Source organism: Kluyveromyces marxianus, chromosome 1 (assembly GCF_001417885.1).
Source record: "Kluyveromyces marxianus DMKU3-1042 DNA, complete genome, chromosome 1".
In the NCBI taxonomy this organism is placed as follows: Eukaryota; Fungi; Ascomycota; class Saccharomycetes; order Saccharomycetales; family Saccharomycetaceae; genus Kluyveromyces; species Kluyveromyces marxianus.
This window is the reverse complement of record NC_036025.1, coordinates 1247344-1269840: the sequence shown is the minus strand read 5'-3', so window position 1 is coordinate 1269840 and position 22497 is coordinate 1247344. Positions and strand designations below refer to the sequence as shown.

Below are 22497 nucleotides of genomic sequence, written 5' to 3'. Positions count from 1 at the left end.
GCCTGCGGTTCTGTGGTGACGGCTGGCAGTTGTGAGGTAGTGCGGACTAGAGACTTGCGAGGCACCGGAATGCGATTCCAGTGGCAACGGCATTATTTTGAATGCTGTGCGTTTGATGTGTAATATGGCGGCGCAGGTTCAGGGCTAGACTCAGACCAAAGGCCAAAGGTTTACGTTTTGTACCTGGTAGAGAGACACCGCAGACACCACAGATCTCTGGGCAGCGATTGGCAGGTGGCGGTGGCAAAAGAGGATTTTCACAAGAACTTGCCGGGATTGTTACCCGGGGGAAGAAGAAGAAGAAGATGCGAGAAAAAAGTTTTTGGATCTTAGTTGGTGCCCGCTCGGGGTTCGAACGGCACGTGATATTTTTTTTTTTTTTTTTTTTGTCCTTTTGATTTTTTTGTTTTTCCAATTTTTTTTTTTTTTTTTTTTTTTTCTTCCAATTTTCCAATTTTTCAATTTTCTCTTCCAATGAACTTTTAGCGAATGTTGGTGCTGCTGCTCTGCTCAGTCGCTCAGTCTGAACAGAATATATTCTATATTCTATATTCAAGCTGACCAAACTCTAAGCATTAGCATAAGAAAGAAGAAGAAAAAAAAATAAGTAAATACATAAATAAATAAAGGAAAAGCAGCAGCAGCAGTAGCAGCTACATAGCACCACCCACCAGCTCCTTACTTCCACCCATCATGCTTCGTGCTAGCAGAATCGTCGGTCGCAGACTGGCCTCAACCAGTGCTCCAGTCAAAACAGCTCATCCAATCAGAAACTTCTTCTTGAAACTAACAGCAGCTACAACCGCATTTTACGCCGGTGGTGTCGCCCTATCCGTTTACAACTACCAATTTGCTGAACTATTCACTGATAACGTCCCATTGGCAGAAGAACTAGTGCAATTGGTCGAATCCTACAACGATGGTACCTTAAATGCTCCCCAATTATCTCTGGAAGAAATTAGACAAAAATTCGGCTCCTTCGCCAGAAGAGTCGAAAACGTCCGTCATGAAGGTTCCTCGCCAGTAGCTGCCGTCACACCTACTCCAGTCACTAGCTCAGTTACCGTGCCAGAGCCAGCCGTCGCTGTTGTTGACCCATCCATCCCTCCAGTAGGTTCTGTCTTGTTGAAATTGCCTCACTTGAAGTTGGACGAGGAGTCTGTGTCTCCAAAGAACAAGGAATTCGTCGAATCCTTCAACAGACAGGTGGACTTGCTCAACGAAAGCCATTTAGTGCTTCCCGAAAACGCCGTGGAATTGTTTTTGAACTCGTACAAGAACCTTTCCGTAGAATTAAACAAGTTGAACAAAGACTTGACCGAACAATTGAATTCCCAATTGAGCACCCTTTCCTCTGAATTAAAACAATCTGTCGAGGCTGATAAGGCAAAGGAAATCGAAAACAACAGAGCTCAACTAGTGCAACAGTTCGAAAAGGACTTGTCCAACCTAAAGGTTGAGTTCGAACAGAAATTCGACTCCCAACTACAAGCTTCCTTGAAAGCTAACGAACAAGCCTTGCTTGCCAAACACAAAAATGAACTTGCTATGCTGTCCATCAAACAGGTGCAAGAATTCAACAAGATCATCTCTGACAAGATTGAAAACGAAAGAAACGGTAGATTAAAGAACCTTGATGAATTAAATGACAGCGTTAAGAACGTTTCTGATTCCTTGGAGTCCATCGAACAAACGATACTCAAGTCAGAGTGTATCAACCAATTGACCACATTAGTCTCTTCGATCAGATTCAAGCTAAACTTGGATAACACTCCTTCTTTGGACTTGTCAAAGGACTTGCAAAGATTGAAACTACTAGTGAACATATTGCCCGGAAAGCCAAATAAATGCGAATGCAAGGAACCTCAATTGATTGATGTTGTCGTCAAAGAACTAGACACTTTGATCTCGGGTAAGAGTGAACAAGAAAGACAGGTCCTTTCCAACGAGCAACTATTGAACAGATGGAATTTGCTGCAAGAAAAGGTCAGAGAAGCTTCTTTGTTACCTCCAAACGCAGGCTTCTTGGGTCACATCTCTGCTAAATTCTTCTCCCTGTTCTTGTTCAATAAATCTGGTATCTCTAACGACAACGATATTGACTCCGTCATTTCTCGTGTCTCAGAAAACATCAAATTGAATAGACTAGATAAGGCTGTCGAAGAAGTCGTCCAACTTCAAGGTTGGTCTAGACTAGAAGCAGAAAGCTGGCTACAAGCCGCCCGTTCCAAATTGGAATTGGAAACTCTTGTCGACGTTATCGATCACGAATTAAAGACTCTATGAAATCTCTTTCCATAATTTTCTTAGCTCATACAATCTGCTAATAGGTTACATCTATATATAATACTATATTCCACCATCCAAAAAGTAAAAAGAAATCAACAAAATTAAAACTACAAGATCCCATAACTTATAATTGGCTTGACTATTGAATAGTTAACTATCCATCAGATATACATAATGCTGATGCCAAACAACCCGTACGGTATCTTCTCTACCATCTTTTATCCTATTCTATCTTGTTTGGTATTCTGTGGGTAAATGTTTGAACTTTTCAGGGTAACAAGATCGAAGAAGTAGAGTTTGGATTTTCCATATAATTTAATTCAAAAACAGTGGATATGTAGTGTCTCGAGCAGACAGAAAGTACACGACAAAAGCTAAATAAGTATACCTTTTGGTAGAAATTAAGCTTCAATTGGTGACTGTGTATCTATAAAGGTTCCATAGTCAGAAAACCATGTCAAATCCTGCTTTACAAGTTTATGGTGGTGATGAAATAAACGCTATAATAATTGATCCAGGTTCTTATGTGACAAACATTGGGTATTCTGGAACAGACTGCCCGCAAACAATACTTCCTTCCAAGTATGGTACCTACGAGATTGATCCGGAATCAGATGAATCTACTACAAAGACGATATTCAACGAGCAACCTCTTTTATTCCCACGTTCGGGCTTAGAAATTAAACCTATTGTAGAGAACAGCGTTATTGTAGATTGGGATCGTGCGCAAGAACAATGGGAATACGCTCTAAAATCGGAATTGAAGTTTGATACTAATAAAGGTACACCAGCATTGCTTACTGAACCAATTTGGAACCCTGAGTCCAACAGGAAAAAGTCTTTGGAAGTTTTATTGGAAGCTATGGAATTTGAAGCATGCTACTTAACAGCAGCTCCATCTGCAGTCTCGTTTGCTATGGGAAGGCCTACATGTTTGGTTGTTGATATTGGGCATGATGTGACTTCTGTATCTCCGGTGATTGATGGTATGACCCTCTCCAAACCTTCCACAAGGAATTTTGTAGCGGGAAAGTACCTCAATCATTTAATAAAAGAGAACTTGAAACCTAGGGAAATTGTCCCTATTTTCCAAGTATTGAAGAAGAAGCCTACTTTTGTGAAAAGATCCTTGTCTTTTGATGTCAACGAATCGATCATTGATTTTGCTAATGAAAGACAATTCTTCCAGGAATTTAAGGAAACTCTATTACACATAGCTCCAAAATCTCTAAAATCATTTGCTGATGAGCTACAATCACAATCTAAAAGATCATTGGAGGCTCCTTGGGGAGAAGAACTTATTTATGATGCAGAACAAAGATACTCTTTTGCTGAACAGCTCTTCCATCCTTTAAAAGAAAGTTTCCCAGAGGGATGGCCAGTATCTAAGGATGGTGTCGTAGAGACATGGCACAATGATTACGTTCCTTTGAAGAGAACGAAACCAGGGACCAGCACAAACACTAAAGATAAGGAAGGTACAGCAGAGTCAACGCCAGTTCCTGTAGCAACAGAACAAGAAGCAGTGGGCTCTCCTTCCCAAGAACCAAATGAAAATGGTAAGCGTCCAATAGATCCTAAAGATGAGAAGGGCGAAAAAGAAAATCATAATGAGTCTAATAATGACCAAGAAAATGGAAATGAAACTTCTTCAACTCCAGCACCTTCGTCTGATGGTGTTAATGGTAAGGATAATGACCATGTTGCAGGTATTGTTGATCTAATTAATAAGACAATGATGGAGGCTGATGTTGACTTGAGAGCGACATTGGCGCACAATGTTGTTCTTACTGGTGGTACTTCTAAGATTCCAGGTTTATCAGACAGAATAATGTATGAATTAAACAAGTCACTTCCGGCATTAAAGTTTAGGATGCTTTCTTCAGGCCATCTAAGAGAGAGACAGTATCAAGCTTGGTTAGGTGGGAGTATTTTAGCTAGTCTAGGAACTTTTCATCAGTTATGGGTAGGTAAGCAAGAATATGAAGAGGTGGGCGCGGATAGGTTACTCAAGGATAGATTTAGGTAGATGTTATCCCTCTTTATCACAAAAAGAAAAACAGATGTCTTAAGGCATTTAACGAAACTGTAATAATAATAATATATATAAGTATGTGTATCTATTTCGTACATTCTCCCCTAATCTACAACTGAAAGCAAGATACCTAAATGCTCTCGAGTTTGCAAATACCTTTGACTAAAAGTTCTTGGCAGCACCTTTCTAATGCAGCAATTCTTCCATTAACCAAACTTGAAGAATCACGGAATTCGGCTTTGCTCTTGATTATGACGTTAGGATCTTTTATCTGAAGTTTCAACGATAACGACTCAACGGCATTTGATAGCATAGTCTGGTTCTGCTCCAATATATGGGTTAAATTGTGAGAAGGATCACAAAATACACCAATAGTGTATGACCATTTTAATACAGAACGGCCATGTAACAATATTTTAATGGATTCCGATAGAAACTGACCCTCTATCCAAGAAATTCCGAGTTCTTTTTGAAGGGTAAATATCTTGGATTCAATAGTTCCTGCCAATTTAAGATCCAAGTCAGAAGAGTTTTCATGTACAATAAACATTTTGTATCCATCCGTAAATCTCTTTGATATTGATTTAACGCCACGATTATCTTTTTTCTCATTTTGGAATTTACAGACATAATTGTCTGTATGTATGGACCATCTACCATCACAAATCCAGCAAAATTCTGATTGACAACTCTGACAAGTCATATGATTACATCCTCCATTTTTTTCTATACTAGTACCGCAAAATGGACAAGGTTTTGTGTTGTTAAGGATCCAATTCAAGTTCGTAGACTCATCTCTAACTTTTTCAATCCAGTATTGAGCAATTTTACAGTCACACGGGCTGTGCACCTCCGTGGAACAGTAAAAACAAAAGGCATGTTTGTTATTGCAAATTACTTCTGGTATCATATGTCTTTTAAGCATTTCATTTAGTGTGGATTCGTTATTCGAATAAATAATATTCCCGCAGCCTGTGTATGGGCACCACTTATAGTTTTTAGAATGTTTATTAATAAAGGTTTCAAAGGAAAGGCATATATGTTTCTTACTGAAGTCAGAATTGCCAAATATTTGATCAATATCACTTGACGTTATAGAAATATTGCAACTCATACAAGTGGGCGCCCTTGGTTTCTTTAAAGTGGATGTTAAATATGATCTGTAACAATTAATACAAGCCACATGACCGCATTCCATCATAAATACCGACACTTTGTCGTAAGTATCGCAACATATGGGGCACATATAATCTTTTTCTAGTTGAATTCCTCTCTTTCCATTTTCTGGTACTATTAAACCCCCTTTCTCTAAGATATCCCTTGGATTTTCAGTATAATCTTCTAAAAGCTTTTCTTCGTTCCATCCATACAGCCTTAGTAATATAATCATACTGTCAAGAGATAGTTGCGTAATCGACCCAACAAACTTGACACGTTCCATTACATCTGCAAATAGTTCATCTCTGGATAAGGATTTATATCTAAATTGTAAATCTTGGGAGTTGTGTGAATTTTGACTAACCTTCGAATCTTTAGTTAGGGAATAATCAGATTCATAATCGCTGTCGCCTATTAGCTGGTAATATTCGTCATCTTCACTCACCTCAAAGTTATAGTCTTCTAAGCTTGTCATGTACACCGGGCTAAAATATACTTCGTGCTGCTGTTATCCTTTGTCCTCTCGGTGCTCCTTACTGCCTTAATTAATAGTGAACTAAAGTTGTTATTTTCAAGTTAGTCTTTATAATTATTATATTAAAGTTCCATTCCACATTTGTGAGGCTTACAAAGGCATACAAAAATAGGGATATATATGCAGCGCCAGTGTGTATAGTCCTACAATATATGGGGAGAATATATATATGTATATATAGTGTCATGTTTATGGTTTCTTCATCAGGATGAATAAGATGGTGAATGAGGGAGTACTATAATGATTCTTCAACTCTATCTTTAGCGGCTTTAACCTTCATTCCAATACGCGTACTTAACTCATAATCATCTTGGTAGTTTTGGGCTTTGTCTAACCACCCATGTGCTTCCTTCAAACCATCAACGCCCTTAAGTTTCCAGGTAAACAACGCCCTTTCGTAGAAAGCAGTTGGATAAATCCATGGGTCCTCCGTCTTCTTGATGAATCTGACTTTACCACCTTGCATGGTGTACAATTGGGGTAATACCTTCTTATCCAACAAATCACACCCTTCCTGGATTTTACCAGTTCTTCTCATGATTAAAGAAGTTAAAACGTTGGTGATCAATTCTTGATCAGGATTCTTTAGGTCAATCGTTGGATTGTGGTATTCTGTTAGTGATTTCAAGGAAAGATCAAGTTCTTTGGTTGTCATTCTATTGAATCCGTTGTACAAATAAATTAGCTCATGCACTGGCGAAACACCAATACTATCTAATGGATCATTCGAATTAATCATTGTGCTGAACTTCTTGAACTGGTCTACTTTTCTCAATAAGAATCTGTCTAAAGGCAAAACTTTAGACATGAATTTCTTCTTTCCAACAATTTTGGCCGAGTCGAAGATCAGTTCGGTAGCTTTTTTCTTGAACCACATTTTTCTCTCGTCTCCCTCTTCTTCTTTCAAAATCCCCATGTCATATTTTCTATACATTTCAAGGTAGCAGCAACCAGCATAATAAGTGTATAAAGCATGGGACCAATCACTAATATCTAACATCAGTAACATATATTTTGCACCTTTCTCGAATTCATGCATAAATACCAAAGTGTTGGCTTTTTCGAAAACGATGAGAGCCTTTATCTGCTTCATTTGAATAGAATTGTGATCGATGGACTCTAACAGGTCTACTGCTTCCTTTAGACGGCCATTTTTAGAAAGCATCCGAGCTTCTTGAAGTAACCACAAGGCGCTGTTTGGGAAGAGAGCTCTAGCCTGCAATAACGCATTTGTAAGGATTTTCCCTGGATGCAATAGAGTTGCACGATCCATCTCTTCCTTAGGGATGGGTTCATCTGCCTTTGCTGCTGGGATATCAAAATCAACATCAGTGAATTGGAAGGGTCCATCATAATAGAATAGTAGTCCGAGCAATCCGATACCACCATGAATGTTTCTGTACTTGGTAGACTTCCATACAAGTCTTAGACCTTCTTCTCTAGAACCATGGAAACCAACTACCGATAACACAGCGCCGATTGCTGGAGGGATCAAAGAAAGGACTACCTGGAGAATACCAAAGCATAAATTCACACCAGAATGGATGAACTCGTCCATTGTAGCCTGATTTGCATCGCTTTCGTCATTTATTAAGTGGTATTCATCAACGTGTTCTGCTTTCTCACTTTTCAAAGAGTCCATCCCAATGTCTTTTCTCAACCTATTAATGGCTGGCGAGTTTCCTATGTGTGCCCCACACAAACGCTTCTTTCTCAAAGAATATACGGTGTTCGCGAAATCCAATAGTTCCTTATCACGAGCTTCTTCCGGGGTGAGCTTGTATGGGATGTCGTAAGAGGTGAACGACGATTCGGCGGAGATAAAACTGGCTGTTGATTCGTTGATTTTTTGTAAATAAATAGCACTCGAGAGCTTCTTCTCTGCGGCATTTATCTCTCTTAGTATGTCTTGCAGCATGTGGTAAGCTTTTCTAAGCTTGAAAAGGGCCTTTGCACCTTCTACCATAGATTCGCTAAACAACATTAACAAAGCATGTAGAAGACATGATTCAGTATAAGTCACTGCATACTCCGTGCCTGGAGGGTAGAGTGAGCTTGTCTTAATATTCAGCTTCTGCTGCTTGGCTCTGCTCTTTAAAGACAGTTGCTCTGCTTGTCCTAAGGTATTGGCAGCCTTCTTCATCACTTCGGGTTCAAAACCCAAAGTGGCCTCTAAAAATTCAATCACACCTTTGGCCAACACTCCGACCGTCTTATCACCAGGACTTGTAGCAGCGTTATCTGCAAGAAGTTGCAACCCAGCTTCCGCATTGTCATCTAAGACATAATCCATCGCCTGCAAAGCTATCTCAAAATCATGGGCCTGTTGAAGAATAAATCGCGTTCTCTCTTCGCCTGATAGCTCAGATACTTTGGGCGATCCACCACCCTTAAGCGCATTTAAAACACGGAACATGGCTCGAAGTTACTATCTGTATAGGCTCGATTACACAATATGTCTGCCATTGACTATGTAACTCCTTTTATTCCCCATATTCCTCATGATCACCAGTCATCTTTTATGTAAAATTCGGGTACGAATCTTATTTTTAGTGCGTTTCCATTTCCGAAGTTTTCCATGGGAAGAAACGTTTAAAGCGAAACATTCAGTCACGTGAGATTGACTTAAGGTAAAGAAAAAAAAATTCCTTGTATCGTGTCATGAAAAGAGGAGATTGCACCACCACCACCACCACCAACACCACTACTACTACTACTCTAGACTGCTCGAGAGGCTGTTAGCCAGAAAAAGACATTAGAAACACCTATGTATTTTTCTAGTATTATGAGTATAGCACTACTATCTGTATTAACTGGAAGCAGTGCACTTAAAAAAATCCATATTTCAAATATTGAGTTCCTTCTTGATGGTCTTCAACTCCTTCTTGAGCATCTTCTTTCTTCTTCTATGGTGATGGTGAGGGTTGTTGTTTGGGATGTTGATAGAGAACTTTTCGACGCTATCCCAGACCCTCTGGTCGATTTCCTTCGGAAGTTTCCGGCCGTAGAGACATTGGTCGACTAGCCACATTCCAATTAGAAATGATTGTCTGTTCAACGTGCAATCGCGTCTTGTATCAACCTTATCGTAGATCTGTGCTAATAGTTGAGGCGGCAAGTTACTACGCGACCATAAATCAAGCACTACCTGATTTAGTATGAGACCGTCCTGGGGGAAGATGGTATGGTCTTCGTCATCCAATAAGTCATTTTCATCCCACCAGGGCAGAAGTTCTAAGTAGCTATTTCTGTTTGTAACCCATATTCCTTCGTACCGTTTGCGTTCCTTTTCGCTGACATAACCAATATCGACATGAGATTTCCATGGTTTATCCTCGTTGAAGGAATGGCGTTTGTGCGAACGCATAATCGATCTGCGTTTCTTCTTGGTACTCGTACCGGTGTTACTGAACAGATGGATATCCGTATGGCTGCCTGTGACATCCATGCTATGCCTTTTGTCGAATTCAGAGTTTGCAGAATATGTGGACTCGTTAGAGGAGTCTCCGCTGGAGTCCATATCATTCTCTTGTTCTGCGGTATAGTTGTTGTTATTGGGTCTCATTGTAGTTCGAAGTCTTGTCTTTTGCATAGGGTTTTCACTCTTCACCACAAGGTTGTCATCGGCCTGGTTGAATTGCACCTCTGAAACGGTGCCTCCGGCCACCCCATTCTGTTCATGGTCCCAGCTGCTGGACCCGCCAGAAGCTAAGCCTGAGATTCCCGAGGACTGTATGCCCCCAAATATGCTATGCCATCTTTTCTTCCGATGCCTCTGGTGTACCGGTATCAGATCAGGCAACGTCCCTTTATACGTGACTGGGACGTTCATCTTTGTTGTTGTATCGTAGGTAATATTTCTTAGAGACCGGTCGTCTTGTTCGCTCATGTCATCGCGGAACACCATCGGCGTGCCATCGGACTCCACCAAAACTGATGGTACACCACCAACGGTGCCATCCTTGCGCGCAATAAGCGTCTTGTTGCCCGAATGAGCTGTCCCCGGTGAGTTCCCCACAGTGCTCACACTCTCTAAGCTCATCGAGTGTAGCTTGTTCGCGAGACCCACGGACTGCGACGGAGAATGCTGTCTTGGCAACGAAAGCTTGGACGAATTTCTAGACGAAAGGTACCCATCGCTTGAAGTCACATGCGCAGGAATCGCCAGCGAGTACGACCCATCTCCACTCATGTTAATCTCGCTATCCAATGCCACTGACGCTGCCTGCTGGGCCGCATCACTCACCCCAGACTCGCCTCGATCCATCGTTGTCCCATCGAGAGGGGAAACCGACCGAGCCACACTCTCAGAACTAGCTCCAGATCGCGGAACAGTCATCCGTGGACTCCTTCTCCCCATGTTAGCAGACACATGCCTGCTCGAACTCGAACTCACCCGTATTGGAACCGGTCTGGGAGCCTGGATCGCCGGCACCTGACCCACAGAATGCTTCTTGAACATCGCTTGAGCTGCCTTCAAAGAAGCATCCTCCACAACCTGATTAGCCCCATTCCGTTCCGCATACGATGGAATAATATTAGCCTTCGCACTATGTCGCCTCGACCCAAACCTCATTCCAACAAATCTCTATCTCAACCTCTATATCAACCTCTATCTCTATCTCTATCTACCACTCACACTGATCAGCCTCGTTTTCGCTACTGCCCTGAATGCTATAGCTACCAAATAATAGCAGTCGTTAACCCCAATTTCTTCACTGCAACGTCCCGAATCCATCAATGGTTCCTACCGCTGCCCAATAATTATGCAAAACACAATTTTAAATAGTAATAAACTATTTCTAGACCCTATTTTCAGCTCGATTGTTCTTTAAACTGTTGTGTCCAGACGTTACTCTGCCTTTCTTTCATGACGTTTTCAAAATTACGTTTTTGGAGGGAAGCCAGTGGTCACGTGTGTATCGTGTGATATTCACGTGATGCGTTCCACTTTCCTCTTTCCACTCTCGAAACCAGCGGAGAAAGCGTACAAGCATCCGCACCAGCAGAAGCATTGTACGAATAAAGGTATGTTGTGAGACAAAGAGAGAGGGACAGAGCCAGAGGGAAAGAGCCAGAGAGAACCAGGGGACTCGAATTAAGCGGTAGTGCGGGTTTACGGTGCAATGGCTGAACAAATATCGCATAAAAAGTCCTTGAAACGGGTGGACAATGAGAAGAGGAAGCGGTTGAAAGAGTATTACGGGTTGAAGAAGAATGGGGGCGATGCTGAGAGGGATTCCGGGGTTTCTGGAGCAGGCTCAGAGAATGCTGACTCGAGCGGAGTCGGGGAATCTTCGGAAAATGTTTCTGAGAGTCGATTGGCGACGCCTGAAGAGAATTCGACTGGCAAGGAAGAAGATATCAAGGCGGAATTAGAGAATGGGAACGTTGATATCAAGACACGGAGTTTGAAAGAGTTGCTCCAGATACAAAATGTTCTCCTTGCCGAGGAAACGGAGGCTGATAACACGATTAAAAACACGATATATGATAACTACTATGATTTGATCAAAGTGGACGATATTTTAAGGGAAATGAGCCAGCTGAACAGTGGCATTGTGGATGAACTCCGAGAAACATGCACTATGGCGCAGTCTTTAATGAAGCAGTGAGGGGGAAAATTCAGGCTCCGGTAGCCTTCTTGTTGCTGTTTATAGAATGTATACTTGTATTATTGTTGTCCGTTATCGTTTGGATCTCCAAGTCAACGTCTCCAGAAGCACTGTCAAGATCGCTTATCGAGTTTAGGTCTTCTTCGTCGAGACTGTTGCCAAACCATTTGAATCGGCAGCACCAGATGAAATGCGACGCGAATATTCCGATCTCCATGGCTGCTACCACTGAATATAGCACGATGCCCATGACGTCCATGTTGCCGACTATGACACTCGCAATGTTGAACCATGCTCCCATAGAGTCGACGAATAGAAACAAAAAGTTGATTCCCACAACACGTCCCCGCCGTTTCCAAAGCTCGAAATATGGTGGCACCAACCCGGCAGCAAGTAGAATGGCAGCAAATATGCCTATCAATAGAGCTGGCCATTTTGTGCCGTGGCTGTAAACGGGCCTCAACCATAGTGTAAACCCAATTTCAAATCCTACAATGAACATGGACATTGGAACAACATACCAGATCATGATCCTTTTGATGGGAATATTTCTTGGAGGATAGTACAATGATTGTATCCATGATATGGAACAGAAAAACATGAATAAGTGCGGCTGGATCTGTAATATTATATTCGCTTTTGTTACTAAGAAGTACACCCCGAATGGCACGCCGGACACAACCCAAAGAAACATCATTGTTGGCGGGAGTCCTGTGCAATCCTTCCTACGGTAGTTGTAGATAATTTGCGGGATCAATTGAACGCACCAGCAAACAGTGCCGATGGTTGCCAATGCGGTTGCAGCACCTTCCGAACCCATCTTTGCACAGCAATATGAGATTCTTCGTTTCGGGAAAGGCAACACAACTCGAAGCGGGGCAAAAAGGCCTGTAAAAACACTATCTTCTATTAGTCTGTAAGACCAGCTTGACTCTCTTGTTATTATACAGAAGTGCGATTAGTTCTATCCAGTTTTCAGCACTAACTATTCCCTTTCCGAGTCTAAAAGTGGTTTGAGTCATCTCATCCCATCTCATAAAATTAAAGGTTCCGTTAAACTAGAACTTTAAAAAGTCAGAGACTGTGACTGATACATAAAGTTTACTAATATGAGAAGAGAGTATCTCAGGTACACATTTATTCTTTGATTCTGAGCGTATTGAACTCAGTGAGGATGACAGCTTCGGGTGCAGCTTCAAAGTATGTGGTTAAAATCACCGATGGGTTGTTCAAATCATCATTAAGGAAAGGTGCTAGCAGTGTGTTCCCCAACCGCATCAACTTTGAGATTAAAGACAACGAGAAATGGTGCATATGGGGGCCAACAAAGGAGAAGTTTATTGATGTTTTATCAAATAAGTTTTTGGCAGATCCACCGTTGGCTCTACGGTATGGGAAAGTCGCTGAAGGAACTTTTCCTAGAATAGAACAAGTTAAGTTCAAGGGTGTAATGCCTACAGCGCATCTCAGTGCTAGATACGAGTATTTTAAGGATGATTTCGATCAAACATGTGAGAAATTCATTCTTGATAACTCCATTGGGTCCAGAAACGTCAATTATGAAGTCTCTACCACAGACAGGACCATTGACCCGGAGTTATTGTCATACTTGCTAAAGAAGCTAAAGCTATTTGATATTAAGGATAGATGGGCAATGGGATTGAGTAATGGTCAAATGAGACGTGCCAGATTGGCTAGGTCTTTATTAAAAGAGCCGGATATCGCCATTATTGATGACCCGTTCCTTGGTTTAGACCCCAGCGCCACGGCTATCATGTCGCAGTTCCTAGCAGCGTATGATCGTGGCACTTCAATTATTATAGGTTTGAGGTATCAAGATCAAATTCCAGAGTGGTGCACCCATATTGTATGTGTAGATAACGATGGGATCGAATTCCAGGGTCCGCTTGAACAATATCGGGACGAGGTAGAATCTATGAGATTGCAACTTTTGGAAGCGCTACAGCTAAACAAACCGCAAAGCAAGTACACAATCCAAGATCTCATATCTCCTCACAAATTCTTTAAAGAGCCTCACCACGACTTGGTGAAGGTGCCAGAAGTGCTTAAACTGGAAGGTTTATCTGTCGCATATAAAGGGGAACCGGTATTAAAGGATATTCATTGGGGTGTAAAACAAGGGTCCAAATGGCACATTCAGGGAAATAATGGAACAGGTAAGTCAACTTTGCTCTCCTTGATTACTGCAGACCATCCACAGTCTTGGAATTCCAAACTCGTCGATCATGGCGTGCCCAGAAGAACTGGAAGTGCCAATTTCTTTGATATCAATAAGAGAATAGGACTTTCCTCCCCGGAAATGCATGCGCTTTTCCTAAAGAAGGCTTCGAATCTCTCTACATTAGAAACTGTAGCTTCTGGTCTACATGTGGTAAGCTCGAATAACTTCCACCCAACTTACAAATCTCTATCCGACGAACAGAAACGCATTGTTGACATGTACATAGATTACTTCCATTTGGATCCAGAAACTCCATTTGGGTCACTTTCAATAAGTGACCAAAAGATAGCGTTGTTCATTAGAGCACTAGTAAAAATGCCAGAAATCACGATCTTAGATGAGGCTTTCTCCGGCGTGGAAACAGAGCAGCTCATAAAAGCTCATGATTTCTTGCAACAGTGGCCAGGTACAGTCTTAGTTGTATCCCATATTCAAGAAGAAACGCCACGTTGCGATCACTACATTAGGCTCATTAAACCTGGTGAATACGAGATCGGTGATCTCCACTGAGTTATTCTTTTCTCTCTCTCTGTCGCTGCTTGGTCAGCTCACACAGCCTCTATAACAAACCTTATGAATGAACATTAAAATCGTGTCACGTGACTAGTATATAATCTCTCTAAAAACATTTCATAACTAAAGCTTTCAATACATTCAAATCACAACATGTTATAGAAATGCAAACACTTAAAGCAGAAAGTAAAAAAGAGAAAACCACGCTCGATTCAGAAGGTATCCAGTGGTCAAGAAGTAGAGTTTTGTATCAGGTATTTGGTTTTTGATACCCTAAAATCAGGTATCCATTGAATAGTAACTTGAAAGTGTTATTGACCCTTACACATAAGCATTTTTGTTATTCGCGTGTGTGTGTGTTTTTTTTTTTGGTAACGGTTGGAGTTTGTGAGATAGCGCATTGCCAGAGGATACTACACGAAATCGGGCTAGTTGGTTGTTACTTTATAGCAGGATTGAAACTTTGGTAATTGAATTGCACAGTTTGTCAGATGATTAGTGTGAATAGTACCCGAGTTCCGTTAATTCCTCCAGAGGATATTCCTTTGGAAGATAAGAAAGAGAATGAGTTTGGTCGCTTGACATCTAAAGAGTTCTTGTATCAAAGTAAGTCTAGAGATGGAAAGGCTCTACAGGATCCAATCTTAGATGCGCCTGCTTACTATGTCTCTTTGATCACATACTTAAACTATCTTATTTTGATTATTCTGGGCCACATCCATGATTTCTTGGGCCTAACCTTCCAAAAGGAAAAACATAAGAGTATTATGGAGCATGACGGATTGGCACCATGGTTCTCCACATTTGAAAGTTTCTATGTCAGAAGATTGAAGCAAAGAATCGATGACTGTTTTTCGAGACCAACCACCGGGGTTCCAGGGAGGTTCATCCGTTGTATAGATCGTGTTTCTCATGATTTGAATGAATTCTTCACGTACCCTGGTACCACTTCTATGTGTCTCAATCTTTCCTCTTACAATTACTTGGGTTTTGCTCAATCTGAGGGTCAATGTACGGATGCTGCATTGGAGTCAGTGGACAAGTACGGTGTTTATGTTGGTGGTCCAAGAACTAGAATAGGTACTACCGACTTGCATGTAATGGCTGAAAAGTACGTTGCACAATTCGTTGGTAAGGAAGATGCGTTGTTGTTTTCCATGGGTTATGGTACCAATGCCAACTTTTTCAACTCATTTTTGGATAAAAAGTGTTTGGTTATTTCCGATTCCTTGAACCATACTTCGATTAGAACTGGTGTGCGTTTGTCAGGAGCTGCTGTTAAAACTTTCAAGCACAATGATATGAGAAAGTTGGAAAGCTTGATTCGTGAGCAAATCGTTCAAGGCCAACCTAAGACTCATCGTCCATGGAAGAAGATTATTATATGTGTGGAAGGTTTGTACTCAATGGAAGGTACTATGGCAAACTTACCTAAATTAGTGGAACTAAAGCGGAAATATAAGTGTTATCTCTTTGTTGATGAAGCACATTCTATTGGTGCAATGGGACCTTCTGGACGTGGTGTTTGTGACTTCTTTGGTATTGATCCAAAAGAAATCGATATTTTAATGGGTACTCTAACAAAATCCTTTGGTGCTGCTGGTGGTTACATTGCTGCGGATAAGTGGATTATTGATAGACTCAGACTTGACCTCACGACTCCATACTACAGTGAACCAACACCTGCTCCAGTATTAGCCCAAACAGTTTCATCACTAAAAACCATTACTGGTGAGTTGAACCCTGGTGAAGGAAAAGAAAGATTACAACGTATTGCATTCAATGCTCGTTACCTAAGACTAGCCCTACAAAGATTAGGTTTCATTGTATATGGTATTGCTGACTCTCCTGTTATCCCTATGCTACTTTATGCACCAAGTAAAATGCCTGCGTTCTCAAGAATGATGTTGCAGCGGAAAATCGCGGTTGTTGTTGTTGCATACCCTGCTACCCCATTGATTGAGTCAAGAGTTCGTTTCTGTGTTTCTGCTGCACTCACAAAAGAGGATATTGACTATTTATTACGCCACATTGATGAAGTCGGTGAGAAACTATTCTTGAAGGTTTCTAGTGGAAAGGCAGGTGGTTCCTTAGATGGTAAACCTCCAAGATGGAATATAGAAGAAGTCATCAAGAGAACACCGGAAGATTGTAAAGACGACAGATTCTTCAGAATATAATATTATACATCTTTTTTTTCTAATTTGTTCCTCGTCGTTAAAAGAGGACTACGTATATACATGCTCTTCATACCAAGCATTCAAAAGATTAAAATAAAACAGGACTTTTTAATATGATAAGACAAGCTTGTTAGTCAATATGCAGGTGAATTAACTGGAAGAGATAAATACTTTAGTACTGAACGATGAAGATCTCTTGTCAATACATTCTAAATAGATGTTAATTCTAATTTACACTTCATTGATACACTATCAGATGCGATCGAATTTTGGAATAAGCGATGGTATATCGTATCAAGTTTGTACCCTTTTAAATTTGATATCTTCATGAGCCCAAATACCAACTCCAATTACATTGCTGATCATCAGAAGGGCTGAAAATCCGGGTATTAGTTCCAAAAGGCCAGCAGTTAATCCAAAGGCCCAAAGTTGCCCAAGCCTGGAGTAGTACTCATCACGTTTTGCTTTGTCGCTTAATCTTCTTCTACTCATCCATACATCATAGTAACCATAGGCCCTATCTGGTGTTTGTAAGAAGTTAGCGGTAAATGGACCAATAATAGGAATTAGCGATATGAGGGTTAATGCAATAAAAACAAAGAGCCAACGTAAAAACGAAAAGGTATTAAATGGAACATCGTGAATCCAATATTCTATATGGTTTAAATGCAGTTCGGGACCTGCTGGGAGTTGTCTCATCTTAAAGTTTTTCAAACTCTCTGCCTGACCTTTCCTTAACAATGTTAACTCAAAGATATCATCAGTGAAAATATTTAGTACAAAGTTCTTGATACCCCTTAGAGTCCATGTATTACATTGCAAAATCATTTGCACTATAGCAATAAACAACCCAATTGGCCCAAGCAATATGATCTGCCAGCCAGCAAGAATTGGTAATAGGAAAGTTGCATATATCCATATGAGAATGATAAATAAAATCATATAACAAACCATTATGACAAATCCATAGTACCAATACTTGTAATCAACCATAAAGTGAAATATGCCCTATTTTAAAGTTGTTGTTAGTATATGTCCATAATAAAATGTGTTGTATTTTAATCTTCCTTAAACGGTTTAAAGAGTTTTCCACAGTTTCAACTAAGTAAACATACAATGAAGGGATACCAGATAGCCTTTGTGTGAAAAAAATCGTGGGTAAAATTAGCTTTGATGCTATCTGTTCTCCACACCACAGTAGCATAAAGCTCGAACAGAAAACCAGCTGTCAAATTGTATACTTCCTTGCATATAGAATCGACTTCTCTTATTGTATTATAAGAGGCAGGATCTTTTCCTTTATTGGGCCTTTTGAAATCATCGTAGTTCTGAAGATATACTGGATCCATTTCTAGCCCTAATACCTGGTATTAAGTGCTGTGCTGTCTCGTTTCAATCCAGTAGCTAAAGTGGTCCTCTCGTAAGATGTGTCCACAAACTTTTTAGCATGGCGCTTATTACATGGGGTGTCATCAAGATCTAATGACAGATTTAATTATTGAAATCAAAAAATACCTGGCTGACAAGCATTGACAAAATAATATGAGTAAAAAAGATAAAGAAAGGGTTTCTGAACTTACATGGAAACAGGGCCATAGATGGGTTATAATTACATGAGAGGATCTATATAGTGTCGTTATCTGTCTATGTATAGATCAAAGTATGGTGTTATTGTTTTTCATTGTCTTGTTAAGTTTGTACAGAGGAGAGTTCTGTTTTAATTGGCCCAGAAGGTAACTTCTTAAGTTCTTCCCAACTTTCCATGTCTTTGACTTGCCATTTCCGATCACCTTTGGTTGACTTTGCGGCATACTCTTTGATAGAGTTTTTGATAGTATCCTTTTTGTAGTGAGGTAGATGTTTTTGGACTATTTCTGTTATAGTACTCAATGAAAATGTGGAGTCATGCACTTGCTCCAATAATTTAACGATGTCTTGGGGTTCTGTGATAAGACTTTTCGTTTTTTTGTTAGGAGTAGTACTGGATGATTTCTGTTCCGGTTGATCAGGGGTTTCTGTTGCGACTCTCTTGTTGAGTGGTTTGAATGGATCTACTGGGAATTCTGCGTCTTGGTATAGGCATTCCACTGACACTAGAGCAAAATACTTCTGTGATTCTTCGTCTAGTGTGCTCAAATCCTTTCGAAGCTTGATGGTAGGTATTAGTGGGCCAACAAACTTTTTGCGTGAAACGCCCGTTTCATCGTCGTCTTTGTCTAAGAAGCCATCCATCTCGTTTTCGCCATCGTCCTCGTCATCCTGCTCTTCCTCTTCATCTTCATCATCATTCTCCAAATCGTCAACACCGCCTTCTTCTTCTTCTTCATTTACCCAATCCAAATCTGAATCATATCCGTAATCAAACCCGGTCCCCTCAGTGCTGAAGGGATTATCTCTCGGTAGTGTTAGCTTCTTTGAAAATGTACCTACATATGGAGGTCTGACGTTCTCATAGAATTTTATGAATTTTTGTGGAACTTTATCTAATAGCTTCGACAACTCTTCATCAGACTTCTTTTTTGCAGTCATTGTCTGAAGCACCTCCACCGCTGTCATTTTGATTTCATATCCATGTTTCTGATTATGAGAATGTAGCCATTCTATACTTGAAGAAGTATCATTTGATTCCAGTAATTGATCGATATCTTTTACTTTGCTTTCTAAATCTTCAGAAGTAGTACTGTTGTAACTATTCACCATTACAACACCAGATTTGACATAAAATGGTAAGAAGTATTTCTCAAAATCGCTTACTTCAACTTCATCTGTCTGTTTAGAGGATGCTTTCTTGAAGAAATTCCCAATTCGAGATTGTGTTCTTTCTTTGGCCTCTTCCTTCTTTCGTTTCTCTTCTTCCTTCTTACGTTTCTCCTCTTCCTTCTTACGTTTATCCTCTTCTTTCTTTAATCTTTCTTGCTCTTTTTCTTCCTTCTCCTGCTGTTTTTTCCTTTCTCTTTCTTCTTTCTCTTGTCTTTTCTTCCTCTCTCGTTCCTCTTTCTCCTGTTGTTTTCTTCTTTCTCTTTCTTCTCTTTCTTGTAGCTTCTTTGCTTCTCGTTCTTGCTTCTGCTTCTCGCGCTTCTGCTTTTCTTCCAGTTTCTTGTTCTCACGTTCAATCCTTTCCTGCTCTTTCTTCTTCAAATTAAGCTCTTTGGACTTTTCTCGTCTCAATGCACGTTCAGCCTTCTTATTATCCTGTGTTAAGTCAGCATCATCATTATTTTTATTATTCTCTTTATAATTATTCTCTTTATCGTCCACTTCTGTTTCGTTTCCTTTCTCCGCTGTGGAAGTGGATCTTTGAGAGTCTTCATTCAATTCATCAGCTGACTCTATTGGATCAGCTTTATCAGAATCTTCTTCAATTTGAATAGCTGCTTCTTGGCTTTCACCATCGCCCTTTGTATCGCTTTCTTCAGCTCTTTTTTCTGACTTTGCAGTGTTCTGAAAGAATGACAGAATGCCATGCTTCTTTGGCCCAGAGACAGGCGATGCTGTTGCACTCATAATGTCCGATCCGGCCGTTTTTATAACAATTTTCCTAACCAGCAAATAAGCAGGCACAAAAGCAGCCGATAAACCTCGGTTTGTACTAGCAATACCCTACTTCACTCGTGCGATGCTATAGCTTTAAAAAGTGTTGATAATCATATAATGATTGTTGGAAAGCAAGTTAGTACCTGGAAACACCAAAACGTGAAAAGGGCTCTACGCGTCATTCGGGTAATCATTTTTTCCTTCCTAGCTTTGACTGTCGGGAAACACGTGATTTTGAAAAGTTCCTTGATTAGGTTACCCGGGGAACAGTGATAATAAAGAACTCTTGGGATCTCGAACGAATCATCATTGTGAACGGTTTCTGTGACATTGGAATCTCCAGAAACACTGGGGGGTCTCAAGGTTGGTTCTTCTCAATCAACATTGTTTCATATTTTTACATAGTAATGGTTTCTGAGACTTGCTAGTGGTATTAGTATACATCTAATAATTGGTAGGGCTTAATTATTTCGATACGCATTGGAACTTTACCGTTTTGTTAACGACAGTTTATCAATGATCATTTGTCGCTACTGTTTACTATATCACTTAGGGCATAATTAAAGCTATAACTAATTCATTTTGCCTGCTAAGTCTGTAGCATATAATATTTGATAGTTTCCTCAGAATATGTAGCGCTTTGAACAAACCATTTGGAGTTTGTGATCACGTGGTTTGTTTTTGCGTTCCAAACAGGGAATAAGGCTATCACAAGTAATAAGGACTTCAGGGTATATTTGCTTCATTATTTAATTATATGTATTTGACTTCATTGATGGGACTGGTATTATATATGTGATACTTTCTTCCATTAACTTCTAGGTTTCGTTTCAAGTAGCCTGTAAAAAGAGAAAGCGCTAGGACTTTACATGGTGTTTGTCAGAGAACTAGTGTTGTCCATGTCTGTACCTGAAAGCCTTTCTGCTAGAAGCATATGAAGCGGATCTGAGAGATCTAGTTCAATATCATCATCAGGATCAATATTCTCCTGTGATGTTGTCTTGAATGGTGTTAGCTTGATGTTCCTAACTCTTTTCTTCTTAGACCTTGAAGGCTTTGAGGTAGAGGTAGTGTAACCAATAGGTAAAATTTCTGGTTCAAATTGGCCAATATTTGGTTCTTGTTCTCTTAATATCTGCTTGGTTTTATAAGACTTCTGTGTTGTATCTACATGATAATGTGGTTTTGTGTTTGTCATTGAAGGCAATTCTCCATAGAGAGAAATTATGACACTTAACATTTCATTGCGGATTCTCTTCATCATCTTACTTTTGGGCATATCGTAATCTGTGGGATCTGAGAAACAAGCAGCCAAGTAATCCATTTTCCTGTCAACAGCTTTCATCTCTAACTCTCTATTTAGCGCAGCTACGTTCAAACGTTGAACCCTTAGAATCCCAACCAATACCTTGGAAAGTACCTCACACCTCTCTTCCTTACTCAAACTTTTGTCATAGAAGTTGTCGAATTCTTCCTTTATTGGAACCATTTCGCCGTTTAGAACGTGTGAACTTTGGTAAATGCTAATGGAGTCTCTAATAAATGGCAAAATGCTTCTAGTGAACAACATATGGTTTTTTTCCTTTCGTGAACTCGTGGTGCTGGCAACGGTGGAGGTTTCGTTAATATCATTACGAATACCATCATAGGAGGAAGACGAGAAATGTGATATGAAGTCTCCGAATTCAGGATTTACTTCTTTTTCCGGTTTGTAATACATGGGATCTCTTCTAGGAGTTGTGAACCTAAGGTCAATCGCCGGGGGTGTCTGTTTTGGCAAAAGCATGGCCCTTAGTTTGGCGATTTCATGTGTCTTTTGCTCTAATTCCAATTCCAAATGGAATTTTTCATTCTTCATCTTGCTTACAACATCTGAACGTATACTGCTCTCTTCTTCTTCTTCATTGATGTTGGTGTGAAGCTTAAATTCAGTACTTTTATTTTCATAACGGTCACTCATATCGGACTTTCTATTCAATTTTGATGGAGAAATTGCCTTAAGAGACAAAGCATCCATTTCAGATCTTATGCTGTGAACAGTCGTGCTGCAATCAGACATGTTTTGTTGCTTGGTAACTGTAAGGATTGATCTTGAAATATAGTATATCACTAAGTTTCGAGTTTTGTATTATCAGTATTTTGCCTTATTTTTTTTCCAATCTATATTTTTAGTGTTAAAGAAGCTAGTAGTTATTAAGGTCTTTACAACTTCATATGTACAATGATGTTGGAGCATATCCCACATTAGAAATATTAAGCTTTTGTGTCACTGTCACAGAGACATTGTCGTTGTCACCTTTCATTCTCTCTTGAAAAGCTGTTGGCTGTCGCGATTCCGGGTAACATGTACACTCTTTGAAGTCTTCCTTTTTTTTTCCCAATATTAGGTTTTTTTT

General features: G+C 40.1%; 12 protein-coding genes across 12 annotated transcripts; 5 read left to right on the top strand and 7 right to left on the bottom strand.

The window, feature by feature from the left end:
• Positions 1-693: 693 nt before the first annotated feature.
• MIC60 (Mic60p) lies at positions 694-2286 on the top strand (the record flags this gene model as incomplete). Its single annotated transcript, XM_022822283.1, has 1 exon — positions 694-2286. The coding sequence occupies one exon, from the start codon at positions 694-696 to the stop codon at positions 2284-2286; it is 1593 nt and encodes a 530-aa protein (XP_022674120.1).
• Positions 2287-2743: 457 nt separating this feature from the next.
• On the top strand, positions 2744-4318 carry ARP4 (Arp4p; the record flags this gene model as incomplete). The annotated part of the gene is made up of 1 exon (XM_022822282.1): positions 2744-4318. One exon carries the CDS (start codon positions 2744-2746, stop codon positions 4316-4318), a length of 1575 nt encoding a protein of 524 aa, XP_022674119.1.
• A 136-nt stretch (positions 4319-4454) lies between these two features.
• Positions 4455-5957, bottom strand: HEL1 (E3 ubiquitin-protein ligase HEL1; the record flags this gene model as incomplete). Its single annotated transcript, XM_022822280.1, has 1 exon — positions 4455-5957. One exon carries the CDS (start codon positions 5955-5957, stop codon positions 4455-4457), a length of 1503 nt encoding a protein of 500 aa, XP_022674118.1.
• A 295-nt stretch (positions 5958-6252) lies between these two features.
• On the bottom strand, positions 6253-8433 carry IML2 (uncharacterized protein; the record flags this gene model as incomplete). Its single annotated transcript, XM_022822279.1, has 1 exon — positions 6253-8433. One exon carries the CDS (start codon positions 8431-8433, stop codon positions 6253-6255), a length of 2181 nt encoding a protein of 726 aa, XP_022674117.1.
• A 429-nt stretch (positions 8434-8862) lies between these two features.
• IRS4 (increased rDNA silencing protein 4) lies at positions 8863-10593 on the bottom strand (the record flags this gene model as incomplete). Its single annotated transcript, XM_022822278.1, has 1 exon — positions 8863-10593. One exon carries the CDS (start codon positions 10591-10593, stop codon positions 8863-8865), a length of 1731 nt encoding a protein of 576 aa, XP_022674116.1.
• Positions 10594-11143: 550 nt separating this feature from the next.
• On the top strand, positions 11144-11632 carry VPS51 (Vps51p; the record flags this gene model as incomplete). Its single annotated transcript, XM_022822277.1, has 1 exon — positions 11144-11632. The coding sequence occupies one exon, from the start codon at positions 11144-11146 to the stop codon at positions 11630-11632; it is 489 nt and encodes a 162-aa protein (XP_022674115.1).
• Positions 11633-11642: 10 nt separating this feature from the next.
• On the bottom strand, positions 11643-12452 carry ILT1 (Ilt1p; the record flags this gene model as incomplete). Its single annotated transcript, XM_022822276.1, has 1 exon — positions 11643-12452. The coding sequence occupies one exon, from the start codon at positions 12450-12452 to the stop codon at positions 11643-11645; it is 810 nt and encodes a 269-aa protein (XP_022674114.1).
• A 354-nt stretch (positions 12453-12806) lies between these two features.
• On the top strand, positions 12807-14384 carry KLMA_10600 (uncharacterized protein; the record flags this gene model as incomplete). The annotated part of the gene is made up of 1 exon (XM_022822275.1): positions 12807-14384. One exon carries the CDS (start codon positions 12807-12809, stop codon positions 14382-14384), a length of 1578 nt encoding a protein of 525 aa, XP_022674113.1.
• Positions 14385-14878: 494 nt separating this feature from the next.
• On the top strand, positions 14879-16567 carry LCB2 (serine C-palmitoyltransferase LCB2; the record flags this gene model as incomplete). The annotated part of the gene is made up of 1 exon (XM_022822274.1): positions 14879-16567. One exon carries the CDS (start codon positions 14879-14881, stop codon positions 16565-16567), a length of 1689 nt encoding a protein of 562 aa, XP_022674112.1.
• A 294-nt stretch (positions 16568-16861) lies between these two features.
• Positions 16862-17560, bottom strand: RRT8 (EI24 domain-containing protein; the record flags this gene model as incomplete). The annotated part of the gene is made up of 1 exon (XM_022822273.1): positions 16862-17560. The coding sequence occupies one exon, from the start codon at positions 17558-17560 to the stop codon at positions 16862-16864; it is 699 nt and encodes a 232-aa protein (XP_022674111.1).
• Positions 17561-18256: 696 nt separating this feature from the next.
• Positions 18257-20071, bottom strand: RLF2 (Rlf2p; the record flags this gene model as incomplete). Its single annotated transcript, XM_022822272.1, has 1 exon — positions 18257-20071. The coding sequence occupies one exon, from the start codon at positions 20069-20071 to the stop codon at positions 18257-18259; it is 1815 nt and encodes a 604-aa protein (XP_022674110.1).
• Positions 20072-20966: 895 nt separating this feature from the next.
• KLMA_10596 (hemocyanin) lies at positions 20967-22118 on the bottom strand (the record flags this gene model as incomplete). Its single annotated transcript, XM_022822271.1, has 1 exon — positions 20967-22118. One exon carries the CDS (start codon positions 22116-22118, stop codon positions 20967-20969), a length of 1152 nt encoding a protein of 383 aa, XP_022674109.1.
• Positions 22119-22497: the final 379 nt, after the last annotated feature.